The sequence below is a fragment of the Pecten maximus genome, chromosome 5 (genome assembly GCF_902652985.1).
Source record: "Pecten maximus chromosome 5, xPecMax1.1, whole genome shotgun sequence".
In the NCBI taxonomy this organism is placed as follows: Eukaryota; Metazoa; Mollusca; class Bivalvia; order Pectinida; family Pectinidae; genus Pecten; species Pecten maximus.
In genome coordinates, this window is record NC_047019.1 from 13,220,522 (window position 1) to 13,243,022 (window position 22,501).

General features: G+C 35.9%; 1 protein-coding gene across 3 annotated transcripts in view; it reads left to right on the forward strand.

Annotated features, from left to right (window-relative positions):
- LOC117327215 (neuropeptides capa receptor-like) overlaps nucleotides 1-22,501 on the forward strand; it is a 45,753-nt gene that overhangs the window by 17,434 nt on the left and 5,818 nt on the right. The window contains exons 1-2 of one of the 3 annotated variants that reach the window (XM_033884080.1): nucleotides 8,588-8,956; nucleotides 13,003-14,046. In XM_033884080.1, coding sequence (XP_033739971.1) covers nucleotides 13,713-14,046 — 334 coding nt within the window. In that variant the 5' untranslated portion in view covers nucleotides 8,588-8,956; nucleotides 13,003-13,712. Of the gene's footprint in view, nucleotides 1-8,587; nucleotides 8,957-11,985; nucleotides 12,104-13,002; nucleotides 14,047-22,501 lie in introns of those variants that run through there. The other 2 variants (XM_033884083.1, XM_033884082.1) reach the window with 2 other exon arrangements.

Here is a 22,501-nt window from a genome sequence, read left to right on the forward strand (position 1 = left end):
TAACGTTATAAACGCCGACGTCATATTTTTACGTTATGGACTATTAAATTTCTAAGCCAATGAAAATGCTTGATACAAACCATATTAAATCATTATCGAATAATTCGCCATGTCATATGGTTATTCCATAAATATCGTCAGAAAAATATTAGTAATAGCACTTTTGTGACGTCATATAGACATTCAATGACGTAACATTAATATTATAACGTCACATGACCGTACCGAGCAAAACACATACCGCCCGATATTTATACAGGAAAAATGAAAATTATACCTATAATCTGGAAAATTACGGATAATATGAGAAACAGAAGAGTCTTAACCAAGTGGTTATGTACATATAATATGGAATACGTTAACAAATTAATACACCAGTTGCCTTATGTCGCGTGGCATATTATTAAACTCTTACCAAATTCTACATGAAATAGCCATTCATACATACAGGGTATACAAACTAAATATCAATTTTTTCGCCTGTTGTGTAATCTTCATAGAGTTTCGAAATTGCTTTTCTTTTCAATTTTCCATTCAAAGTCTTGCACACGTCATGCCAGTTTGGTTATCCAATTTAAGATATATCTATAAGTAAGATGCTATTGTATGTTGGTGAATTACCTCAGCGACAAAGTCTTGGAGAAAAGGATGGCTGGTAGACGTCTTAATCGTTGACTTATTGGATTTTAAGTGTCATAACAGCACATAAAGCGAGCTGTGACTGGCTGAAGGTCTCTCTTATACTGCTTGTGAGGTCATAACTTTGAGGTTTGGCAGATATTCTATTGCATTTACGTCTTTCTAATATAACTATTAAACGTTCTCAGTAAAAGAGTTAGAAATATACAGTTTTCAAATCAGCATGATAAATTACTTTTGTGGAATGAATTTCTAACAAACATTACACACATTTCCATTTCAGCCGAGATTTATTGGATTCACCAAAACTCGATTTAGCCAAAATGAAGAACTTTTCGTTTCAAAAACCTCGTATAAAATTGAAATTTATGTGAGATCCGCTATTCCTGATTATAAATATTTTACATATTTTACAATTATCTAACACGCTGTATCCATGTAAATGAGGACAGCAGCTTCGTCTTCTTATTCTTACTATGCTTTGATAATCTCGAAATCTCATAACACGGCATGATTAAAATATCAACGAAGAGTACATTTAATCTGCACAACTGATTAAAGGCATGGATCACGTTATCGTTCTTTTCTTTCTTTTTTATTCGTATTTTGGTAATGTAATGAATTCTAAGATTAAAGAAACGGCATGTTTTGAAATATGTTATAAAAAATTAATGCTGAAATTTGCACTGAAATTAATTGAGTTAATGCAATATCTTCCGTGAATGAACCATGGCTTTCTTAGTCTTTTGTAGTGTGCGGTCAAACGAGTGATGTTTACTCGCGTTCAAACCATGGCATAAACTATATGAGTAGAGTGTTTTTTTTGAATATCCTAATATATTTTAACATTAATCATGAATTTTTGTAGGATGTATATGAAATATATTATAGATGTACTGTACAATATTTCCATGATAATTAATTTACAAAATTTGTAAAATATGAAATTATTTAAATTGTTCCACGTAGAAACATCATTGGGAAATTACAATAAGAGGATTCCGTGATTCAAAGTTTTCCTTGAAGGACTCCTACGTAATAATGGTATTTTGAAAAACAACCTATTATAAATTTAGCTCTGTGAAAAATCTTTTTCTTAATTGCTTTGTTGAGCTGCTGAGGCTGTGTACGATCTGTAGTATTGTTTATGATGTGTTTCTAATGTGGTAACATTTCCCCTTGTCTCTGACGTTTATAAGATAAAGATGTATCATTGGTACTTCTTGCGTATCACAGGGGTTCTTTGTGCCACTTCCGGACGTCAATAAATCATAATTTAGCAGTAAATATACCTAACCACTGCTAATGGGAAAACATACGTCATACATCATACCGAGATGACATCGCACATGCTTGTTTTATATTAATTTGTATGAAAACAAAATAAGATAATTGGATATACTTTACAATAATAAGTAACAAATGTAATGAGGTTATTTCTCTCCAACATTTTTTTTGTAATCGTAGAGCTTTCTGTAATCAGTAAAGGCTTTGATGTTTGCCAGAAGAAATCTGCGAGCTACGTAACCGATGTATATTGGCGTCACAAGCCTTTGTCTGTACATTTGAAAGGGTAATGACTACTCTTTGTGCCCAATATAATGTATTTCAGAGGGAATTAGTCATAACATTATAGCAATATAGCATACGGTATTTATCTATAGGATAGTCAAACCTTAGTCTAAATCATTGTTATAAAATAGTCAAACCTTAGACTAAAACATTGTTATAGAATAGTCGAACCTTAGTCTACATCATTGTTATATTAGTCATACCTTAGTCTACCCCAATACTATAGCATAGCCAAACCTAAGTTTACATCATTGTTGTAGATAATTCAAACCTTTTTCTATCCCAGTGCTATAGAATAGTCAAACCTTAGTCTAACTCATTGTCATAGAATAGTCTAATCACAGGCTACCTCATATTTAGAATTGACTAACCTTAGTCTTCCTCACTGTTATAGAATAGTCTTAGTCTACCTCATTTTTGTAGAACAGTCAGCTGGTAAAGAAAAAAAATGAAAAATCGTTGCGTGAACACAACGAAAAAAATATTTGAAAAGAATTTGACAAAATGTTTTGAAAAGGGAAAACCATTAAATAATAATAATTAGATTAAGAATCGTGAAAATGGGCAAGGGATGTGACTCTACAAACAATTAAAAAAAAATAGATATCGGAGAACTGTTATAAAATACACCGCCAACATAACAGGCCGAGATAATACCAGGTTAACCACACCACCAGCATAACAGGCCGAGATAATACCAGGTTAACCACACCACCAACATAACAGGCCGATATGATGATTCTGTCAGATAAACAACACCACAAACACCAAAGGCCAAGATATATTACTTCAATCAAATAATCTACACAACCAACACAACAGGCCGAGATAATACTTCTCTCAGGTTAACTAAACAACCAACACAACAGGCCGAGATAATACTTCTCTCAGGTTAATAAACAACCAACACAACAGGCCGAGATAATACTTCTCTCAGGTTAACTAAACAACCAACACAACAAGCCGAGATAATATTTCTCTCAGGTTAACTAAACAATCAACACAACAGGCCGAGATAATACTTCTCTCAGGTTAACTAAACAACCAACACAACAGGCCGAGATAATACTTCTCTCAGGTTAACTAAACAACCAACACAACAGGCCGAGATAATACTTCTCTCAGGTTAACTAAACAACCAACACAACAAGCCGAGATAATACTTCTCTCAGGTTAACCACACAACCAACACAACAAGCCGAGATAATACTTCTATCAGGTTAACTAAACAACCAACACAACAAGCCGAGATAATATTTCTATCTGGTTAACCACACCACCAACAAAATAAGCCGAGATAATATTTCTATCAGATGAACCACATCGCCAACGCCAAAGGCCGAAATAATGATTATTTCAGGTAAATAACACCGCCAAAACCACGAGCCGAGAAAATACTTCCGTCTCACAGGTAAACCACACAACCAGCACCACGGGCCGTGATAATGCTTCCGTGAGGTAAACCACGTGACCAGAAGCCGAGATAATTCTTTGTTTAACTTGGTTTGTTGGTGATGACATGTGCAGTCCATTACCGCTATAAACTGATGATATGATAGATAGCTTTCAACATAGCTTTGGTAGCCATTGGCCCAGAACAAACATTCCACGATAAAGAGTGTTTCGTCTGCAAGTCACATTGTTTGTTCAAGATCAAATTTCTACCACAGTAAGATATATCAGGATAGCACGATATATTTATCTATTAACTTTGATATGCACTTGAGATGGATCATCTAGTATTTCTGGTAATTTGTGTCTATAACTTTAAAACTAAATGTCATTGATGTTCGTTGTTTTGTCATGAACTTGCTTAGTTGAAAAAAATGTATCGAGTTTCAAAAATGATATATATTCTAAAAAGATAGGCATTGTCATTAAAAACCGTCAATGACTGCATATTTTATCACGGGACCTTCTTAAATGTTCAATTTCAATTCTGAATATAAAATCAGCACCATTTTACATCAATTATGGTCAAAAGGTCATTTGATCGGGTTCTGCATGAGTGAATAAGGTCAAATGTCAGTTACTAGTGATTAAGATTTTAATATTTACTCAGAGTTCACTATTTACCGAGTGCTGAAAATATTGACTCAGAATTGACTATTCACCCCTGAGCTCTCCGCGGTAACCTTACTTCCACTAACACATTAATAAGTACGGCATGCATGCAAACAAAAAACTTGTCACATAGATATTTTCTATATCCTATGATACATATGTAGAAAACAGTAAATTACACAAAGCGTCAGTTTCATTTTGATGACTTGACAGAAATCTCTACCTATTTCCTTATATCATTGTTTTCTATAAGGAATCGGTTATGACGTCAAATATGTAACATCTGCGATAGAGCAGTCCGACAACAGGCCCTTCATGAATGACAAGATAGAGGACGACACATCACGTCAACTTTCTATTACAAAACATAATATGTGAATGAATGATGTGCCGAATAGCGTTCACACTTAATTGGGGCCCACTGATCAATTCTGGCTTATCAATATGGGTCATTTTTCATTACCGGGTGACAGTAATCACATGTAAAAGTATACGGCCAGCCAATTTGGCTTTCGGAATGGGTCATCAATGCAACATTATTCCTGATCAGGTATACTTCTGTGGAAGTGGGTCGCATCAAGAAATTTTCCTGTCACTTTTCGGCGCATCAATATCGCCATGTTTTCATTACTGAAGAAATCATGTTTATCGGGATAGGATTTCTAAGACGGGGGCCTGATTGCTACACTGACCAATCTGGTCAAGCGATACTGACCCAATACGTTCCAGCCAACATTGTCTCCCATTACAACGGATCAGGTTTGATATCCTCCCCGCCTGTCAGAGCCGTGACGTTTGTGTGACGTAAGTGACACATTCCGGAAATCAACTAGAATTATCGCAACGAGGCTTAGCAGACAAAATAATCGTTCCGTCTATGGTATAGTCTTTGTCTCCTTGACACCAGTCAACTTGACGTGATTTTTAAGAACTTATTTGAATAAAAAGAATTGAAATATAATAAAGGCCTGATAGATTTATTTTGTTATTCAGGAATTTTAGTCATTTTATTTATAACCATGCATATGTTAAAATAACTGTTTATTGAATCCATATATAATCTCGCGGTTTGTTATTGTTATGATGAAAAATAACCAATTCCATCGAATAGTCCAACAAAAGATAAAGGTGACTTATCTGGCAGACAACACTTTCACACTCTGTTCACGTTATATTGATAAACAAATTGACATATATCATCCTCCTTGTCTGAATAAGTAACTCTGTACCCTAGATAAACTTCAAGGCCTCGTAAATTACAAGGTGACAAAGAACTTTGCCACTTTAAAGATATTTTTACATTGTCTCCTTTGATAGACAGCGGTGCCAGTTATCCTGAAAGGCATCACCCATTTGTTAAAACTTGCTGATAATACGACAGCAAAATGGTAACTGTCGCCTCCTCATCTCAGCGCACGACACAACAATTAGTCTTAAGATATTTCCGTCATAGTAGATGTTAATACTTAAACTTTTGCCCTCAATGACGAAAAGTATCGTCAGAATCTTCAAACTCATAAATCCGTTAATAGTTTGTCTAGACAGATTTGCCAAACATTGGTAATAAACAAATGTTGCCTTTTTTCAGTTACAGTAAAAATAATCTATGAGATTTACTCAGCTTATCGACATTTAAGATGATATATCGTTCCATCTTTCGTGAAATTCAGTTTGCAAATTGGCAAATACCGTAGATAAGGATCTGTAAATGTAACACGTAGATGCAAGCCGTCTGACGGATAGATAGAAACATTAGGTTGTCCAAACTTCAGCAATCGGCCTGATTCTAATTGATATAAGCATGCTGATTACGAACAGATTGTAGCCCTGGATGTTGATTATCTGTGTGATCGTGTCTATGGACTAATGCCACGCGATGTTTCTAGATACTGGTGCAGTTGCTGGTATCAGTGAACACGAAAAGCGCGTGACAGTTAGGTATATCATCTTAACGATGAGCTACATCTATGTACATGTTCGACCAAATCTCTTGATAAACTGATCTGTCTAGTTCACACGCTTCTTTAAAAGTAGTACAGTGTTCACTTAAAATAAACATCTTTCCGTCCTCATTCGAAACAATAACTTCAAAGTGCTTGATATCGATGCCCTATTAACAACAACATCAAATACCACTGTGATTGGAAACAAGTCTGACAACAACAGTGTTATCAACAATGAGGAGTTTGCTCTTCTTATTCGAAATTATAACATCAAAATATCAATATTGATTAATAGTAAAGAACATCATTATTCTTTTTCTTAGTTTGTTGAGTTTAACGTCTCTTGAACAGGCACGGTTGAAACGAAGTCTTCTTAATTGTAGAAGCTGGTGGCTACCTCAGTGAACCACATAAGGGAGGTCCGTAGCATGCCATCTAGGAGAATTTAAGTAAAGCGTTTTGCACAAGGACGCAATCACATCAGCCTAGACCGGCCCGTTTCTCATCAGTTTATGCTGTCCCCAACATCGTCTAGCATTACTATGATAGGATGGCTAAGTGGTTAAGGTGTCTCAACACTTTATCACTAGTCCTCCACCTCTAGGTTCGAGTTCGAATCCCACGTTGGGCAGTTGCCTGATACTGAACGTAGGGGGTGGTTTTTCTCTGGGTACTCCGGCTTTCCTCCACCTACAAAACCGGACACGTCACAAAAATTGGCCCTGGCTGTTAATAGGTTAATAGGACGTAAAAAATAAACCGAACCAAAATAGAAGCTGTCTTTTGATAGATCACATATTACGTGTTAAGTAAAGCATGTTTCACAGCAGTATAACACACATCAGAGATAAAAAATGTCAATCTCCTGAAGAAGAATAGACAGAGGTTCAGGAAGATTAAACGTCTTCTGTTTCATTGACGACACCCACTATGTAATACGACATGAATCACGGCCAAAACGCTTTCACATTTTCTTCATCAACCTTGTGTTCATCCGTCATTAATCGACATCTGTTAAAAAAATCATGGTATTGGAAATAAATTTTTTCACACCAACTATGTGTCGGTGACGTTTTAACCTGTTCCTGGTTATTGTAAATTTTTGCTTTCAAAATTGTTTTGTTTTGTTTGTTTTGTTTTTTTCTTGCAAAATCTTTAGAAACCGTCAAATTCAGTAAAGAAGACACTCTGCATACTCATATAAATAAGTTTCAACAGAACCTCCACATCGACAGTCCATCCATTTACCAGTACATGTATTTGTCATTGAGAGTAAGGAGATGTTTCGTTTTAGTTACACAAGACATTCTTTTTTTCAGCCAAACGCTGACGTACATGTAGAAAGAGAATGTAAATGATGTTTTGTTGTACATGCAATACTTTATTCACACAGAAGTCGTCTTGTAATCGATTGAGGATATCTAAAATGCTTGCAAATTGTAGTGACCTTTCGGTATTTGATTCTCGCCTGTTAGGAAGTCTTTAGTCACAAATAATTATACATTAAACATGAATGTTACGTAGTAGATAAACAAGAACAGTGAGTAAGTGGAGTGGATTGAACCCTAATCCGACACAAATTCACTGAAAACTGCAATTGCTATCTATCTCGTTTAAGACTTCTCTGTTTCACCTTTGACCTTTAGACCATGGCCGATGTCGCCCCATATTGACGTCAGTATTTGATATTATTTATCGCTAACTGTAAAGTTTTCTTTTCTTTATTTCCTACACGCTCTCCCTTTCTGTGTGCGGTTTTTTTACTCTATATGTCTCCTTGACACTCGTCCTCGTATGACCCTGACCGTTAGACCCCTTTAGACAAATTATGCAGGTGTCCATGTCACCTTTGACCTTTCAATCATGCACGATGTCACTCGTTATTGATATGATTATTAGATATGAATTATCGCTATCTGTCAAAGTTCTATATCACCTTTGACCTTATAGCCATGCGATGACACCCCGTATAAACATTGTACGACACATGCATACGTTACGAGTCACCAAACCCGGTCAATATGGTACTCCATTACAATCCGGGTCCTGATCTCGGTAGATCCGGACAGAACTGTCCCCCCGAGGTTCATACTGTAATGAACCTATTTGTACAGTTTCCTATCAGATCATTGAAATTACATTGGCCTACATCTGATGTAGTTGTCGATTGCCCTTTTCAATTCTCTTGACCCCCTTCCCTCGTACCTAGTAATTATGTGTTGAAATATTTGCTCTCCCTTCAGGGGTCAAACAAACACAGCTCGTACCTCATTGCTGATTAATACACTTCTAATACCTACACCGTCTTATAAATACACCTTTGATTGTATATAAAGAATGTATTTCTCTCGGGCTTGGTATATCGGCTGTATGGGTATACATGTCACTATTAAAAGCTCCATGTGACTATCTACCCTATCGAGGTCCGTGTAACAATGTGCCTATTCTCCTTGTGGAAACGAAATGTGTATTGTGTTTACGTCTGAAAAATCTGCATGTGTTAAGTAACAGGATGTGTGACGCTTACTGAGGATTTTATTGTGATTGGTCATAATTTACCCTAATTCAGGATGTAACTTGAATAATCTATATTTACACCCGTCAAAATCAACACAAATTCTTATATCTGGTTTAATTCATAGTTCGTCTAACAGTTATGAAAATTAGGAGGATTGCTTCGAAAACAATTGTCTGTTCTCTGACTACAACAAAGGAATAAACCAGAAAATCTGCCTGACGTAAGTTGGATTTATTATGTTGTATCTCTTTTTTTTCTATGTAAATATTGTTTCAGTTGTTTACATATTTGTAATATGATTGAATCGTTTGCTGTTTTGTTTTGTATAATTATATTTCCCAATGCATTTTGTTAAATTTCTTTCTATAATCACAGGTTGAAACAATCATGGTTTGTTAAGTGTGATTCAGATTATTGATATGCGCAGTTTTATCCCTATTTTCCCGTATAATCAGTATCATAGGAAATAGGTGTGGCATCACTAATTCATGTTGGCGAGTTTTAAGATATATGCTTAGCTTAACTAAGGTCCCAGGAAAAAGTATCTGATATGAAAATTTCCTTATACATTTGTACATTAAAAACATGTTCACTTCTAACCTTCTTTCCTGAAAAGGTCGTGTTATAGGTTAAAAGTGTTTTAATTGAACCACATTTTCTACTACCTAGCTAACGTTAAAGTTCATTGGTCACCGTAATGTATCTCCTAAGGATTTTTGAGATCCTCTAACGATTTTCTGTGCAGTTTCACGAATTACCAGTAATGAGAATACGATCGCTCTTTTGGCTTTGAGGAATTGTTGGCGATGACAAAAAAATAATGTGAAAACAGAAACCTCAGCATAAATACATTTTATGTTTGTACATCCTGAATTACAGGAACAAATTGGAAACATTTGGAAGTATTTATGTCTAATTATACCCGGTAATTGGCATAGTTATCGACAGTATTGGTACACCATGTTCGGTCTAATCTGCTTGCCTCGGGGAGACATAAAGGCCAGCTGCGAAGCATCATTATTTCATAACATTTAAAGTTAAATAAACACCAATACATCCGTATTGTGCTAGCTTTAGATACATCCTACCAAGTCGATATTCAATTTCATCTTATCATTTAAATTATGTGAAAGGTATAAATTAGGAAATTAATATCTTAAAAACTAAATACATGTACATACTGAAATGATTGAAATGTACCATACATCCTTAAATCATCATGTGTTTAATCATTTATAAACGAACTTGAACATCGCGTCATCAATAAAATACACAATGAGGAAAATCACGATGAGAAAACTGTAAACTTCTGGTTATTACCAATATATATATATTTAGTGATGAGACGGCGGGTTTTAATATGAAATCGTTATCAGCAAACATACGACAAATCAAAAATGTATCTTTATCTTAGAGTTCCATCAAGAGATCGTGTTTATGGAGCATGCATGACGTCACGGCCAAACTAATCAAGGACTGTGTAGAATTTAAAATAGTCATGAACTGATCTAGTTGGTGATGTCAAGTCTGTTTCAACACGAAAATCCCATGTGTTCAGTGACTGTGACTGTGCGAGCTTAAACTCTCAGTTCGTTGACTATAAATGAGACAGTCGCTTTCAATGCTGCAACGCACTATTGTTTAACAGGAAGGCAACGTATACCAAACTTGTCGTAGTTTTCAGTATACATGTATAATTAAATGACTATGTTCTAAATTCTTCAACAACTGAATAATATTTGGGTGCCAAGCTCCGTATACAACAATGATAACTTCAAATGATTAAAAGTCGGACAGGGTTTTCAGGTCGGTGATAAGTAAAATGAAATTTATAAAAACAAAAAACAAAAAAACAAAACAAAAAAAGGCTTTTATGATAAATAATTAGAAGCTGTCGTGATCATTTGCCAATGGCCTCTGTCCTGAGAATTCCTTTCGGTGATAAATAAAATGAAATTAAAAAAAAAAAAACGCTTTTTAAAATAAATAATTAGAAGCTATCGTGATCATTTGCCAATGGCCTCTGTCCTGAGAATTCCTTTGGGTTTACTCTTGGTTAAAGTATCATTTTTACCGCAAATTAAGAGCTGTTCTGCCACGTGATTTCTCTGTGATTTTTTCCCTCGAGGCCCGAATCATTATTCATCAATCCATGCCCCACTAAACATTATATACATTATGTCGTGATAAAGTTAATATTCAATCTGGGATTGTAATGCAAAACGGAATTTAAACCGTACGAAATGCACATGCAATGCTCACCCCGTATAAATGCTTGATAAAGATTGTTTGATCTGATGAGATCACGGGAAAGTCCAATCAGCGATTCTGTTCGAGCATGCATTTCCTTTTGAAGTTTGTATAGATTATGCAATCCAATCCGAATCAAGGTTCTATCGACAAGTAGTGTATGTAGATTGGGATATAGTAGAGTCATTGGTTTATTTCCGAATTAAAATATTGATATTGACAGTTATCAGCGAAGCTGTGCTATCAGTTTAAACTACAATGTCACAATGCTTTATGATAATTGCCCATAGTTATTCATTTCTAGACAGTTCCTGACTTTCAGTTATAGAGTTAAAAGCTGTGAACAGATTTTCATTTCTGGAAGTGAATGTGGAGTTTCTCACCGCACACAGCAGTAATGCTTTGTGCATAACTTGCATCTAGGTCCGCGGAGAGTTTGAAACAATTTCCATTACAAAGGGTTTATATTTATAGAATAAATGTTCAACAAAAGTTGTACTGGAGACAATACTTGTGAGAATTCAACTGAAAGAAAGTCATTTATACAAATTTAAAATCAATTATTGCGACCGTTACTTTTCCTAGGTTATTGATCTCGGGTATAGAGAATACTGAGTAATTCACGTGTTACAGTCATAAAGGGTCGGACATTATATCTCCCCACGTGAGTAGGTGTACCTCAAATGTCCATGACCGCGTGTATACGTGTCGATGAATGCTGTTGGGACATTTCTGTGAGTATAATGTAGGAGGACCACGTATGGGCACCTGTCGCTGTGTTGATCGACATATATATATAAAAGCTGATTCGTAGAATTTTACGTAAATAATTTTTATCTCTTGCAGCCGTCTATCTGTTGCCGCAGACTATCTGACATTTAATGTAAACAAACTGCTGTGAGTGTAAGGGAGCGATATGACGATGTATGCTTACGTCATGCATGTTAGCGCGTTTATAAATGCACGCTTCCACGTGAATCTTTGCCTCTGAATTTATCATCGTGTAAGGGCTTATATATGTGTGTAGTAGGTAAGAAAGTTTGATAACTTTCCCACGGCGGTCACAAACCATACCAGAACGGTTCATTTATTTTTCAGGAGACTTCACCAATTAGAGGTAAAAGTTATATACTTATGAGAATAGGTATTTTCATTTGTTGATATATTCAGCGGATTCTCGTTATTCCTGACTGGGATATACCAGAAACCTTCCTATTCTGACATACTCAATGAAGTGTTACATTTTTGATGCTTTTAATTTGATAGGTTTCTGAGTGTCTGTTCTAATTAGAATCCAGATTAACAAACAGACCGATAGCAAGGACTCGTAAAGGATGGACAGTAATTTGATGAAGGGTTTGGGCGAAATCATTGACCACAAGACAATGGCGCTTTATTAAGTTAATATCATTATGCTGTGTACATCTACGCTATTGACCAGAGGTCCAGACACTGACCAGCTGACCACGTGACCCTGGCGGTTATGTAATGTGACAATGATGTCTTACGATTTAGTATTGTTTGCCTAGCACTGTCAAATGGTCAACAGGCACACCAAGGACAACACACTAATTCCGGATCGGAACCGGACCGGAATTCTCTGCTTATTATATTTTTGGGAAATTGTTGGAAAATTGTACCGCTGAGTTACAAAGATCTAATCTTATTCGCGGGTTAACAATGCGTGTCTCTTACATACAAATCTTAGTTATTGGCGTTTGTATCTACTAGAGTTATCGCAAAAGTCTTGTTTTAATTGATATCAATCATAGAAATAACGACAGCCTCCTCTTTTTAATATGTTTGAAGGTAAATGAAGCATACGCCCATTACTAGTTTGTATGTATCTTATTGTGACTTAAACTAAACTGGAGCCAAGACTTCTAAAACAGTTTATTTTTGTACTCGGGGCTTTTAAGGATCAGTTTGGCCGCTGATTAAACCGTGATATTGACTAATGTGTGTTTCTAGGTCATTTATTGGCTTCGCTTGAATGAATTTAATGATATTTTGCAGGTGCTAATCGTGACGGAAGACGTCGAAAAGCAGCACGTGATCTTGACAAGGTAGAAACCTGTACCAAGCTGATAACCGACGAATACCTGGATATACTGACATACTCTATTTAAATGTTTAATGAAATACTACAACTATTTTACAGTTTACTACACTGAGTAAGGTGACATCGGTACTTCAGTGCCCTTAAGTAGTTACCTGTGTGGATTAGCAAAGGATTTAATACCACATCGGGTGGGTAAAAGGGATCTTGCTTATGGTTGACTAAGGTCATTAGCATCCCATACTGTCACTGGAACGTCACGGTGAAGTCATTTTCATGCGGATGTATACAGAGAAGTGAGGTGTCGCCTTGAATGCTGACAAGTTATTATGCTGGAGTATGTCTCACCGGCATGCACTCTGCTGTGATATTGTGATTAAAACTGTTCAAATATGAGTTTGGAAATCGTGGTGAAAAGTATTAACATTTTGGATATCGTTGAAAACAGCATCGACGGTTTGGATATCGTGGTGAACAATATCAATAATTTGGATTTTAAGGAAAACAGTATTGACAGTTCGGATATTGTGCAAAACAGGAACATCAGTTTGGATATCGTGGTAACCGGTTTCACTAGTTTGGATATCGTGGCAAACAACATCAACAGTTTGGTTGTCGCGGAAAACGGCTTCTAGTAGTTTGAACTGTAGACTTTCCACAGTGTGATATGATGCCGATCATGTCCGAGCGAAATGACACCTTACAAAGATTGGCAGCATGGGACACCAGCCCTATAGTGACCATTCTGGACATCAGTCTCGATAATCTCACCAACAGCTCAATTTCAGAGGAGGAACTCCTTCTTGCTCGTCTGGGACCAAGGCGGAAGGATCTGACATCGGTTGTATTTTTATTGGTCATCTATTTGTTGATATTTGTATCCGGGACGTTTGGGAATATCTGCACGTGCATTGTGATAATTAAAAACCACTACATGCAGACCACAACGAACTACTTCCTGTTTAGCCTGGCAGTATCTGATGTTCTCATTCTGATATTTGGTAAGGAATCCTTTTCACCTTTACGTTGTCCTCGCATTTTACCGATTTTTACAATAATCTAAATATTTGCTATTAATCTATTTATTAATTTATTTATTTATTTATTTATGTTTTCTGTGTCATGTTTTCTTTTCTTGTTTTCAAATACCAACTTTGTATGGAGTTCATAAATGAGCTTCATTTTAAATAAGATTTTATACAAATATTCTAAGAAGATTTTTTATATAATATTTGAGGGTAGGGGGGACGCCTTGGTAAGCAAAGTGTAATGCATGATATAATGTACTTCCAGACAATTTGCGAAAATCTCGCATGAAATGAAAACAATTTTAAGGTACTTTTTTAATCATAAATGTAAGTAACTTACTTACATTTATAGAAGTTTTGAAGGTCAAATGTCAAAAGGCAGGTATGATATTGCGGCATTTTAAACTCTTGACCTAACGTCATTGTCCGTATCTTGACGTCACGATCAATTTCTGACTGGTGCGGCCGATGAAAAAACCGCTCCAGGGCATTTTTCACTAGTGACATATGCAAACATTTTACATGGGCGAATTCACTGGATAACGGGCCGAGTATGTGATATTACATATCTCAAGATTGGTCTGAAGCTATAAATGTTAGTAATTTATTGATATACGCCTATGGACGAATGGTTTTCTGGTGTTAAGGATTTCCCTAAAACCTATCTATTTCGTGGACATAAACCGTCGTTATGCTACTACGTAATATTTGTTTTCATTACAAATATTTTAATATCGGTTCTGCAGCTACAAAAAGAATTCCTTCTGAAAGATGAAAAGATAGAGCAAGCGATTATAGGCCTACAAGAACCACAACACATATTATTCTGTCACTATCAAAATATATTTGTGAAATTTTATGAGAATGGGCTAGTTCTATATACCATGAACGGTTAAATCTATACTTTCATTATGCAATTTGGAAGTTTGTATAACTTAATTATAGATATAGTTACATTTTTTAGTCGACAAATAACAAGAAAATCAACAAGATTATCCGCCTTTTTAGAAATAGTAATCCTTTGCTGATACATCTGATTAGCCAGAACAATTACACTGACCAATGAAGCTTGATGCACGAAACAGTTATTATAAGCATGTAGGTATTTCTGGCATTTTTTTTTATATATAAGACAAGACATGCTTCAATTCATGACTCTACCTCTCGGAATGCCAGTCAGCCCTGGTAACTTTAGACCGGAAGTGATAGTTCTTTTCTAATTTTGAGTCATTGCATTTTTCGTGATTTCCGAACATTTTTGCTTATTTTATTACACGACGTCTTCTGACTCATCATCTTTAGCACATATCTGACTCACATTTGTGATAAAAACAAAAATAGGGTTTTTTACTATCTTGTATTGAATATACTGCTCTTATTATCATATATAATATTGTTATTTCAACATTGGACAATATCACATATTCATAATTTGTTAAACTACATATCTCTACCATCAACTTGTGAATCTTTGATACAGTAATGTCAGATTTTCAACTTCCTCTTAACAACGGCTAGAGTTTTTGTCAACTTGGTAATTTCTAGCTAGTATTTCGTTATATCGCTCGACCCAGCCGGGCGATGATCTGACAGTGCATTAGCTTTGTGACCCCAGTTGTTGGAAATCATTTAAACATGTATTCAATGACTTTAATGGCTTGATTTCATGAGCCATATGATAATATCGATATCTACTTATAGTAAAGGTGAGCGACTTAATTGTGACCTTGACAAGACATTGACCTTCGTTTTTTTCTGAAGAAACGTCTTCTTCTCCTTCCTTGCGATATTCTCCATTCACATCTGTGCCACTTTTAGATATTCGACAAAATTTATCAAATTTCATCTGTAATAAACGTACGGTAGACGCTTTGAACTCTTAACTGAAGTACGTATATATATAGTAACATTGCTCTGAACTGCTTCAACCATAAAGATCACTTACACAGATAACTTCACGATATATTTTTCACAAGGCAATAACTTGCGTCAATATTTGCTCTAGTCATTCAACACTTGAAACATGTTCATGTAGCGGTCAAACCGTGGCCGTCATATTACGGTAACCTAATTCATACATAACAGTACTGCGTCAGGCTGTTTAAACGCATATGCACACAGTTTCAACAATAGGGAGAAAACTCTGATTTTTTTTTAAATTTGCGGTGGAATATTGATATTTTCTTTTTCTATTGCAAAATTCAGTTCTTCCCTGGCGACACTTAAATAGCTATTGACATTCAACTTTAAGCATTAGAACCAAGACGAATCATTTCAAATTTCAAAGGATGGGCTATTTTTGTTACAAGAATTGTGAAAATTCGATGATTTTCAGTCTTGCGTTCTTGTTGTTGTTGTTGTTTTTTGTTTGTTTGTTTTTTTCTTCATAAGTCGGGTTTATTCTGAAAATGAATCAATTCAACAATTTTTTATATACAAATCAACTTTAAAAGACTAAATGAATATATGTTAAACTCAAATATAGCAGCATTGACAGGCAACAGCTGACATACCTCAGACAACAGCAATATATGATATATATTAATGGATGTATGCATATCAGTTTCATAGCTGCGAGATTTTGAAACGTGACAACTTTCACATTACATTTCTAGGTTTTCCTTGTGAAGTCTGAATTTATTATTTTTTAGTGTGATATTTTATAATAATAAATTCGAAAAATGAAAAAATGTGTTACCCGACACATTTGTTTTGCTTTTGATTATTCTTCCCTTTGGGCACAGACGGTTCACTGATCACAAGAGCGAACAGAGTACAAATCACTTAAATAAATACATCTGCACATCTATAAACACTCTAGTTGTTTAGGCGGTTTGGACTTGTGCCGGCCATAAAAATGGCCATTACTATGGAACAACAATAATGTAAACATGTTAAGTTTATTTATATCCCAGCCCTGAAAAGAACCAATTTTGTACGTGCATGTCCGTAGGCAGGTTGGTACGCAGGAGTGTCATTACATGTATATACAATGCATTTACGTAAATATACAGTGTATTTATTTTCGTGTGACCATCTGTCATATATATTCAAATGAGATTGATATTATTTATAGTTTGTGGAGTCATGTCTGATTAGTGAGGATAAATTACGACTGAGTGGCTTTAATAGAGGTCATTATATCAATCACGTACATTATGTACAGTATACTCTAGTAGGTATTTCCTGTAAGTTGTAATATAATAGCGGATAAAAGAAACGCAAATTTGTTTTCGATAGCTGTTATTTTAAATGCTTCTTTGATGAGGTTTATATGGTATGGGTTTCCGATTATTTCCGTGAATACCGTTCAAACAAGGGTACCCTACGCCGTTTGTTTCTTGATCCAAGTCAGTAGCGTGTGTGCCCATCCCTGACATCAGTAGCTGATCTTACTCTCCTTATCATTGACCCCATCAATGTGTTTGTTTTCCTTTGAGAGATATTATTCCACCCATGAATAAGGGCCTGCGTGAGTTGAGCGTTGCTATATGGGACGTTGACGCGCTTCCTTCCTAACCCTCCTGTCTAGCTCGTCCTACAAATGCTCGATTATGGACGTATCTGTACTTAATGGTGGCAAATCAAAAACTTGAACATTGTTTTGAGCCAGAAAGTCACGCAAAACCCCATATCAACATTGGGGTTGGCGTCGTCCTCCTGCAAAGTACGGTTACGTTGATGGATATGAGGAAGAACGTGTTGTTTCAAGACCTGATCCCGCCATCTTACTGATGTAAGATTACCATGGATAACACACAAGATTTACATGTATTTTCACGCCTTGGAATAAACCTATCCATACCATAACAGACCTCCCCTCTCAAATGGGTCAAACAAAACCGATTAGGTGCATGTGAAAGCAGCCACTGCATTCGACGTTGGGGTCGCCTCTGTGTAAGTGGCGGATCAACATAGGGACGTCGTGGTCTTAAACTCCTGTAACAGATTCCTAACCGTTCTTGGACACAATGGCGGCCATTGGTGCTGACAACTTGACGTGCCGTCTCAGTCGCCATCAGAAGTCGGTTACGGAGGTGCGAGAGACGTATGCCTCTATCTCGACGTCACGACGTAATGATTTGATTTAATTTAGTCATTATCAGAGCAATGACTCTTCCCCTTTCGGCTTCACTCAATTGCGGAAGAAATGATGTGTGATTGATCTGTACTAGTGTTCCAATGTTCAATTTGTAATGGTGTGCCAGCACATATGGTGCATGAGTACCTCGGATGCATGCTTACTTGAAAAAAAAACTGCTGAAAGCATGCACCGTCGAGCAAGGTCACGGTCGGCTGGATTTTACATTTTCACAGTGCAGGGTCGTAGTTCAGTGGGATTAGACCAGGATTCTAAATATAATACTAGGTACACCAAACTTGCTTTTTCCCCGCTGATATTTTATTGATGTTTTCATTTTTTATGTAAACAGTATTTATTTATATTCAATACAAGTGTACATATACATTCCAAATTGTACATTGGTGAGGGATCTAGAAACAAGCTTAAAGCTTATATTAATACATTTCCCTCATTTACGACCAGATTTCCACTTTATACTTATTTACAAAAATATTACAGATTTTCAATTTCAACATGTACTTTTGGCAACGTCACATTTAGACAGAAATTACGAAATATTGAGATAAAAATCGTGTACCGCTCAAAACGTGTATCCATAATGGAATTGAAATACGATTAACTTGCACAGCCAGATTAAAATCAATAGTTTAGCTTTTACACCAGTTATTCCGAAGGGCAATTCCTCCCCTCTGTATATCACTGTCAATAAACATTTGTCATATATTGTAAAAGATTTTTGAGAAGTTGTCGGAGTCAATTAAATCGTGTGTCGATCGAGATTGTTTATCTCAGAGGTGCCTCATTCCACGGAAAACAGCCCATACAGGTTCATACAATACATCGAGGATATCTAGCGGTGTCTTCAGTAATACCAAATATATTTCACAAGTGTGGCTGATATTTTGATATTTTTACGAGTGTGTCGCACAAGTGAAATAAATTTAGTATTACTTAATATGCTGTTAGATATTCTGTTTATTACATTTTATAGCAAAATACACTGAAGTAGCTAAACCTCTCCCAGAATTCATTACGGTCCCTTGTCAACGGCTCACAAATGTACGCCAAATTGTGACGTTATGTATTCTATCTTGCATTATAACGTCATACATTGTTGTATAACATGACGGAGAGCTATATGCAAATCTTTATTTTCCCCATTGTCATTTGTAAGCAGCATTCTGATTGGGCAAATCAGAAAAAAAAGTTGAAAGAATAAATAATTTTCTTTATTTTTCTAGTAAAAATGTAATAAATAAAAGATAGCAAAGAGCGTCAGAACAGTGTGTCCAATTAAGAATACAATGATGATAGCACAAGGTACTCATAACAGACATACTGACACCAATTTTCAAACACGCAGTATTTGTACAAATACACTACATATGTTTGGCTGGGACAACACACCTGTGTTATTAATGCAATAAACATTCTGACAATAAATTGCATTAAAAAAAGAAAATGGCACTTTCAGGATTCAGAAGAATTATTTCATTATCATGATTTACCCTGTCATACAAATAAAACATTTTAAGTTGTTTATTTCATATTTCCCTCAATCGGATATGTAAAGATCTTTAAACGAAAATAGAACTTTCGACACTTTGCCGAGATATCGTGCAATATGAGAATTATAATTGTAGATATTTTATATGATTATGGAAGTTCTGACACGTTTTACTGCTTGACTGGGTATTAAACCTTATCTGATACTGATATTACGCAGCAAAGTAATAAATGTATTCTATTGTGTTATGTTCGTGTAATGGCGGTAGTAATTGACGACCAGGGAGGGAAGATGGGGAGGGGGAGCGGTCTGGTGGAAAGGCGAGGGGGACAGACTGCTTGGCTGCGATAAAGAATCTTGATATCATATATCACATTTTTTCTGATGGTTGCGTGCACTTTTGCATAAGAAAAACCTGTATTGATTTGACATGACGTCATCTCATTGTGACAGACATTTGATATAGAGAGTGAAAGTTATCAACAATACCCCCTGGTTTCAATCGCAGTTTATACAGCAGAATTAAGCCGAATGCAAATCAAGCCTTCCTTTATGTGTTCGCTGTAGGGGAAAATGTGCATACATTTAGTCTGATTAGCGTCGTACACTGGACTGTTGGATAATCTATCTTCGGAATTTATGTCGCGTAAAACGAATGTAATGACTCTTCATTTAGATAAGGTTTGCCGTTAGAATGCATTTTTATTGTACAGGTTCTAAACATCTCTGGGGAGTAGCGCATACTTGAAGCTTCAAACAATGACCTTCAGATGACCATTAAGATGGTCCGAAGTAGGCGGTGTTCGTGAGCCATTATCCTTTGGAAACGCGTAATGCGACCAGACACGTAATTGAACCTTACGTGTTACATCCATAATACAAAAGAAGGAACAAAATGTCTGGTTTTCTTCAGAAAGACTTAATGATAGTCTTAATTGTAGTCATTTATAAATTGGTTCTTAATAAAATTTCACTCAGAAAAAAATATCGCAATACTGAGAAAAAAAAATAATAATAATAAAAAACCAACAAAACGAAAAAAAAAAAAAAAAAATTCTGTTGATAGTAATAAAACATGTATGACGTTCTCACGTATCAATAAAACAATTAACGCGAAACCATAATTCTGATTCGAAATCGTTAAAGCGAGAGCGAAATATGAACACAATTAGATTTGCACGGAGACTCATGACAAGTAAGGTAAGACCACGTGTTCCTGAAAGGTAAGCGTCGTCTGGTCCATCGACGACATCCGCCAAAGTGTGGTCCATCGACGACATCCGGCAATGTCTGGTTAGCAGACGACATCCCGCAATGTCTGGTCCATCGACGACATCCGCCAAAGTCTGGTCCATCGACGACATCCGCCAAACATATCCAGGTCAAATCTGGTTTAAGTCAGGTTTTCAAAGTGAGAGCTAGGGTAGTGACAATGAAACCACTAGCCCTATCGCTGTCGTACGATAAAGAAAAACATATTTCCAAATAGGATCAGGACTTTTTAATAATTTGACCGACTATCGTGTTAATTGACGAGAGACTGTTCCGAATAATGACAAATTTCAATAAAACAACGTAAATTAACTAAAAGTCTCTGCATGTATTCAATAAGAATAAAGATGCATTTACGCACTGCCATGCCAATCCTTCCCTATCGTCAACGGAAAGGACATTAACCAATGTCCACCGTGAACTGACCAATTCATACTGTGAAAAACGCAGAAGATAGGTTCGAGAAGACACGTACACAATGTTCGTGGCAACCGAAATATTGCATTAGCTGATCCATTAGACGGCTTGATTTAATAAGGAAATGGGTGGACATAAGTTGTCATTGACGGAGACACGTTACCAAAGCCACACAAACACTTCAGTATACCGCGTGGCGATATACATACCTTATAGCATAATCAATTTATATAGCATCATCCACTTTCTACCCATCATACAAAGTTTACACACAAAACGATTTTCTCTAATCTACTTTACTTCTAATCACATTCGCATAAAGACCAATAATTCATTTTCAGATCTCCGCATCCTGTAAAGCAGGATTAGTCACCGTTGTATAGAACATAAATCCTCCTGCTAGATAAACATGTACATTACAATCATCAAGTTTCTCACATAAAGTACGAGACTTTCTTACGCACGATTGCTAATTAGATTAATTTGTCTCCGGCGAGGAAAACATTGATCAAACCGCGTTTATAAATACACCGATCGTGTTCGGTAACCATGCCCGTTTACAGAACATGCCGTAAATATTTACTCCAGCAGGAGGAAAAACAGCTCAGCGTTATGGTTATCCAATGAACAGTGCGCGTGCTTTAGCACGTGTACCCATGCACTTATTAATCTAGGGTCTGTTGCTGTACATGGCACATGTATTATGCAGGTTAATCATAGATGCTTTTCATCGCACTGTGAAAAACACGATTCCAACCAACTATGATTTAAAACCTAATGAACGTGTTGAATCCGTAATGAATTATAATTGATATTTCATGTAGTGAACGTACCTCTCACACAGAACCCTACATATAGAACGTGCATTCGTCAACAACAAAACAACATAACGTCACAGAAGATTTGTCATCTTGTAGATTGACTTTAAACAAACAAACAAAAACGAAATAAAACACAGCAGGTATAGAGGTAAACAAACCGTGGTTAAGACTTAGAGTAGTTAAGTGTTGTTAATTCTATAATTATAATCTTGTACAAAGTGAACACGTCAGTGTAGATGAAGGTGAGTAACCAAATATATTGGTTGTGATATACCAATGTATATAAAAATATCGCCAACGAAGTTTAATAATAAAAATAAAAAAGAA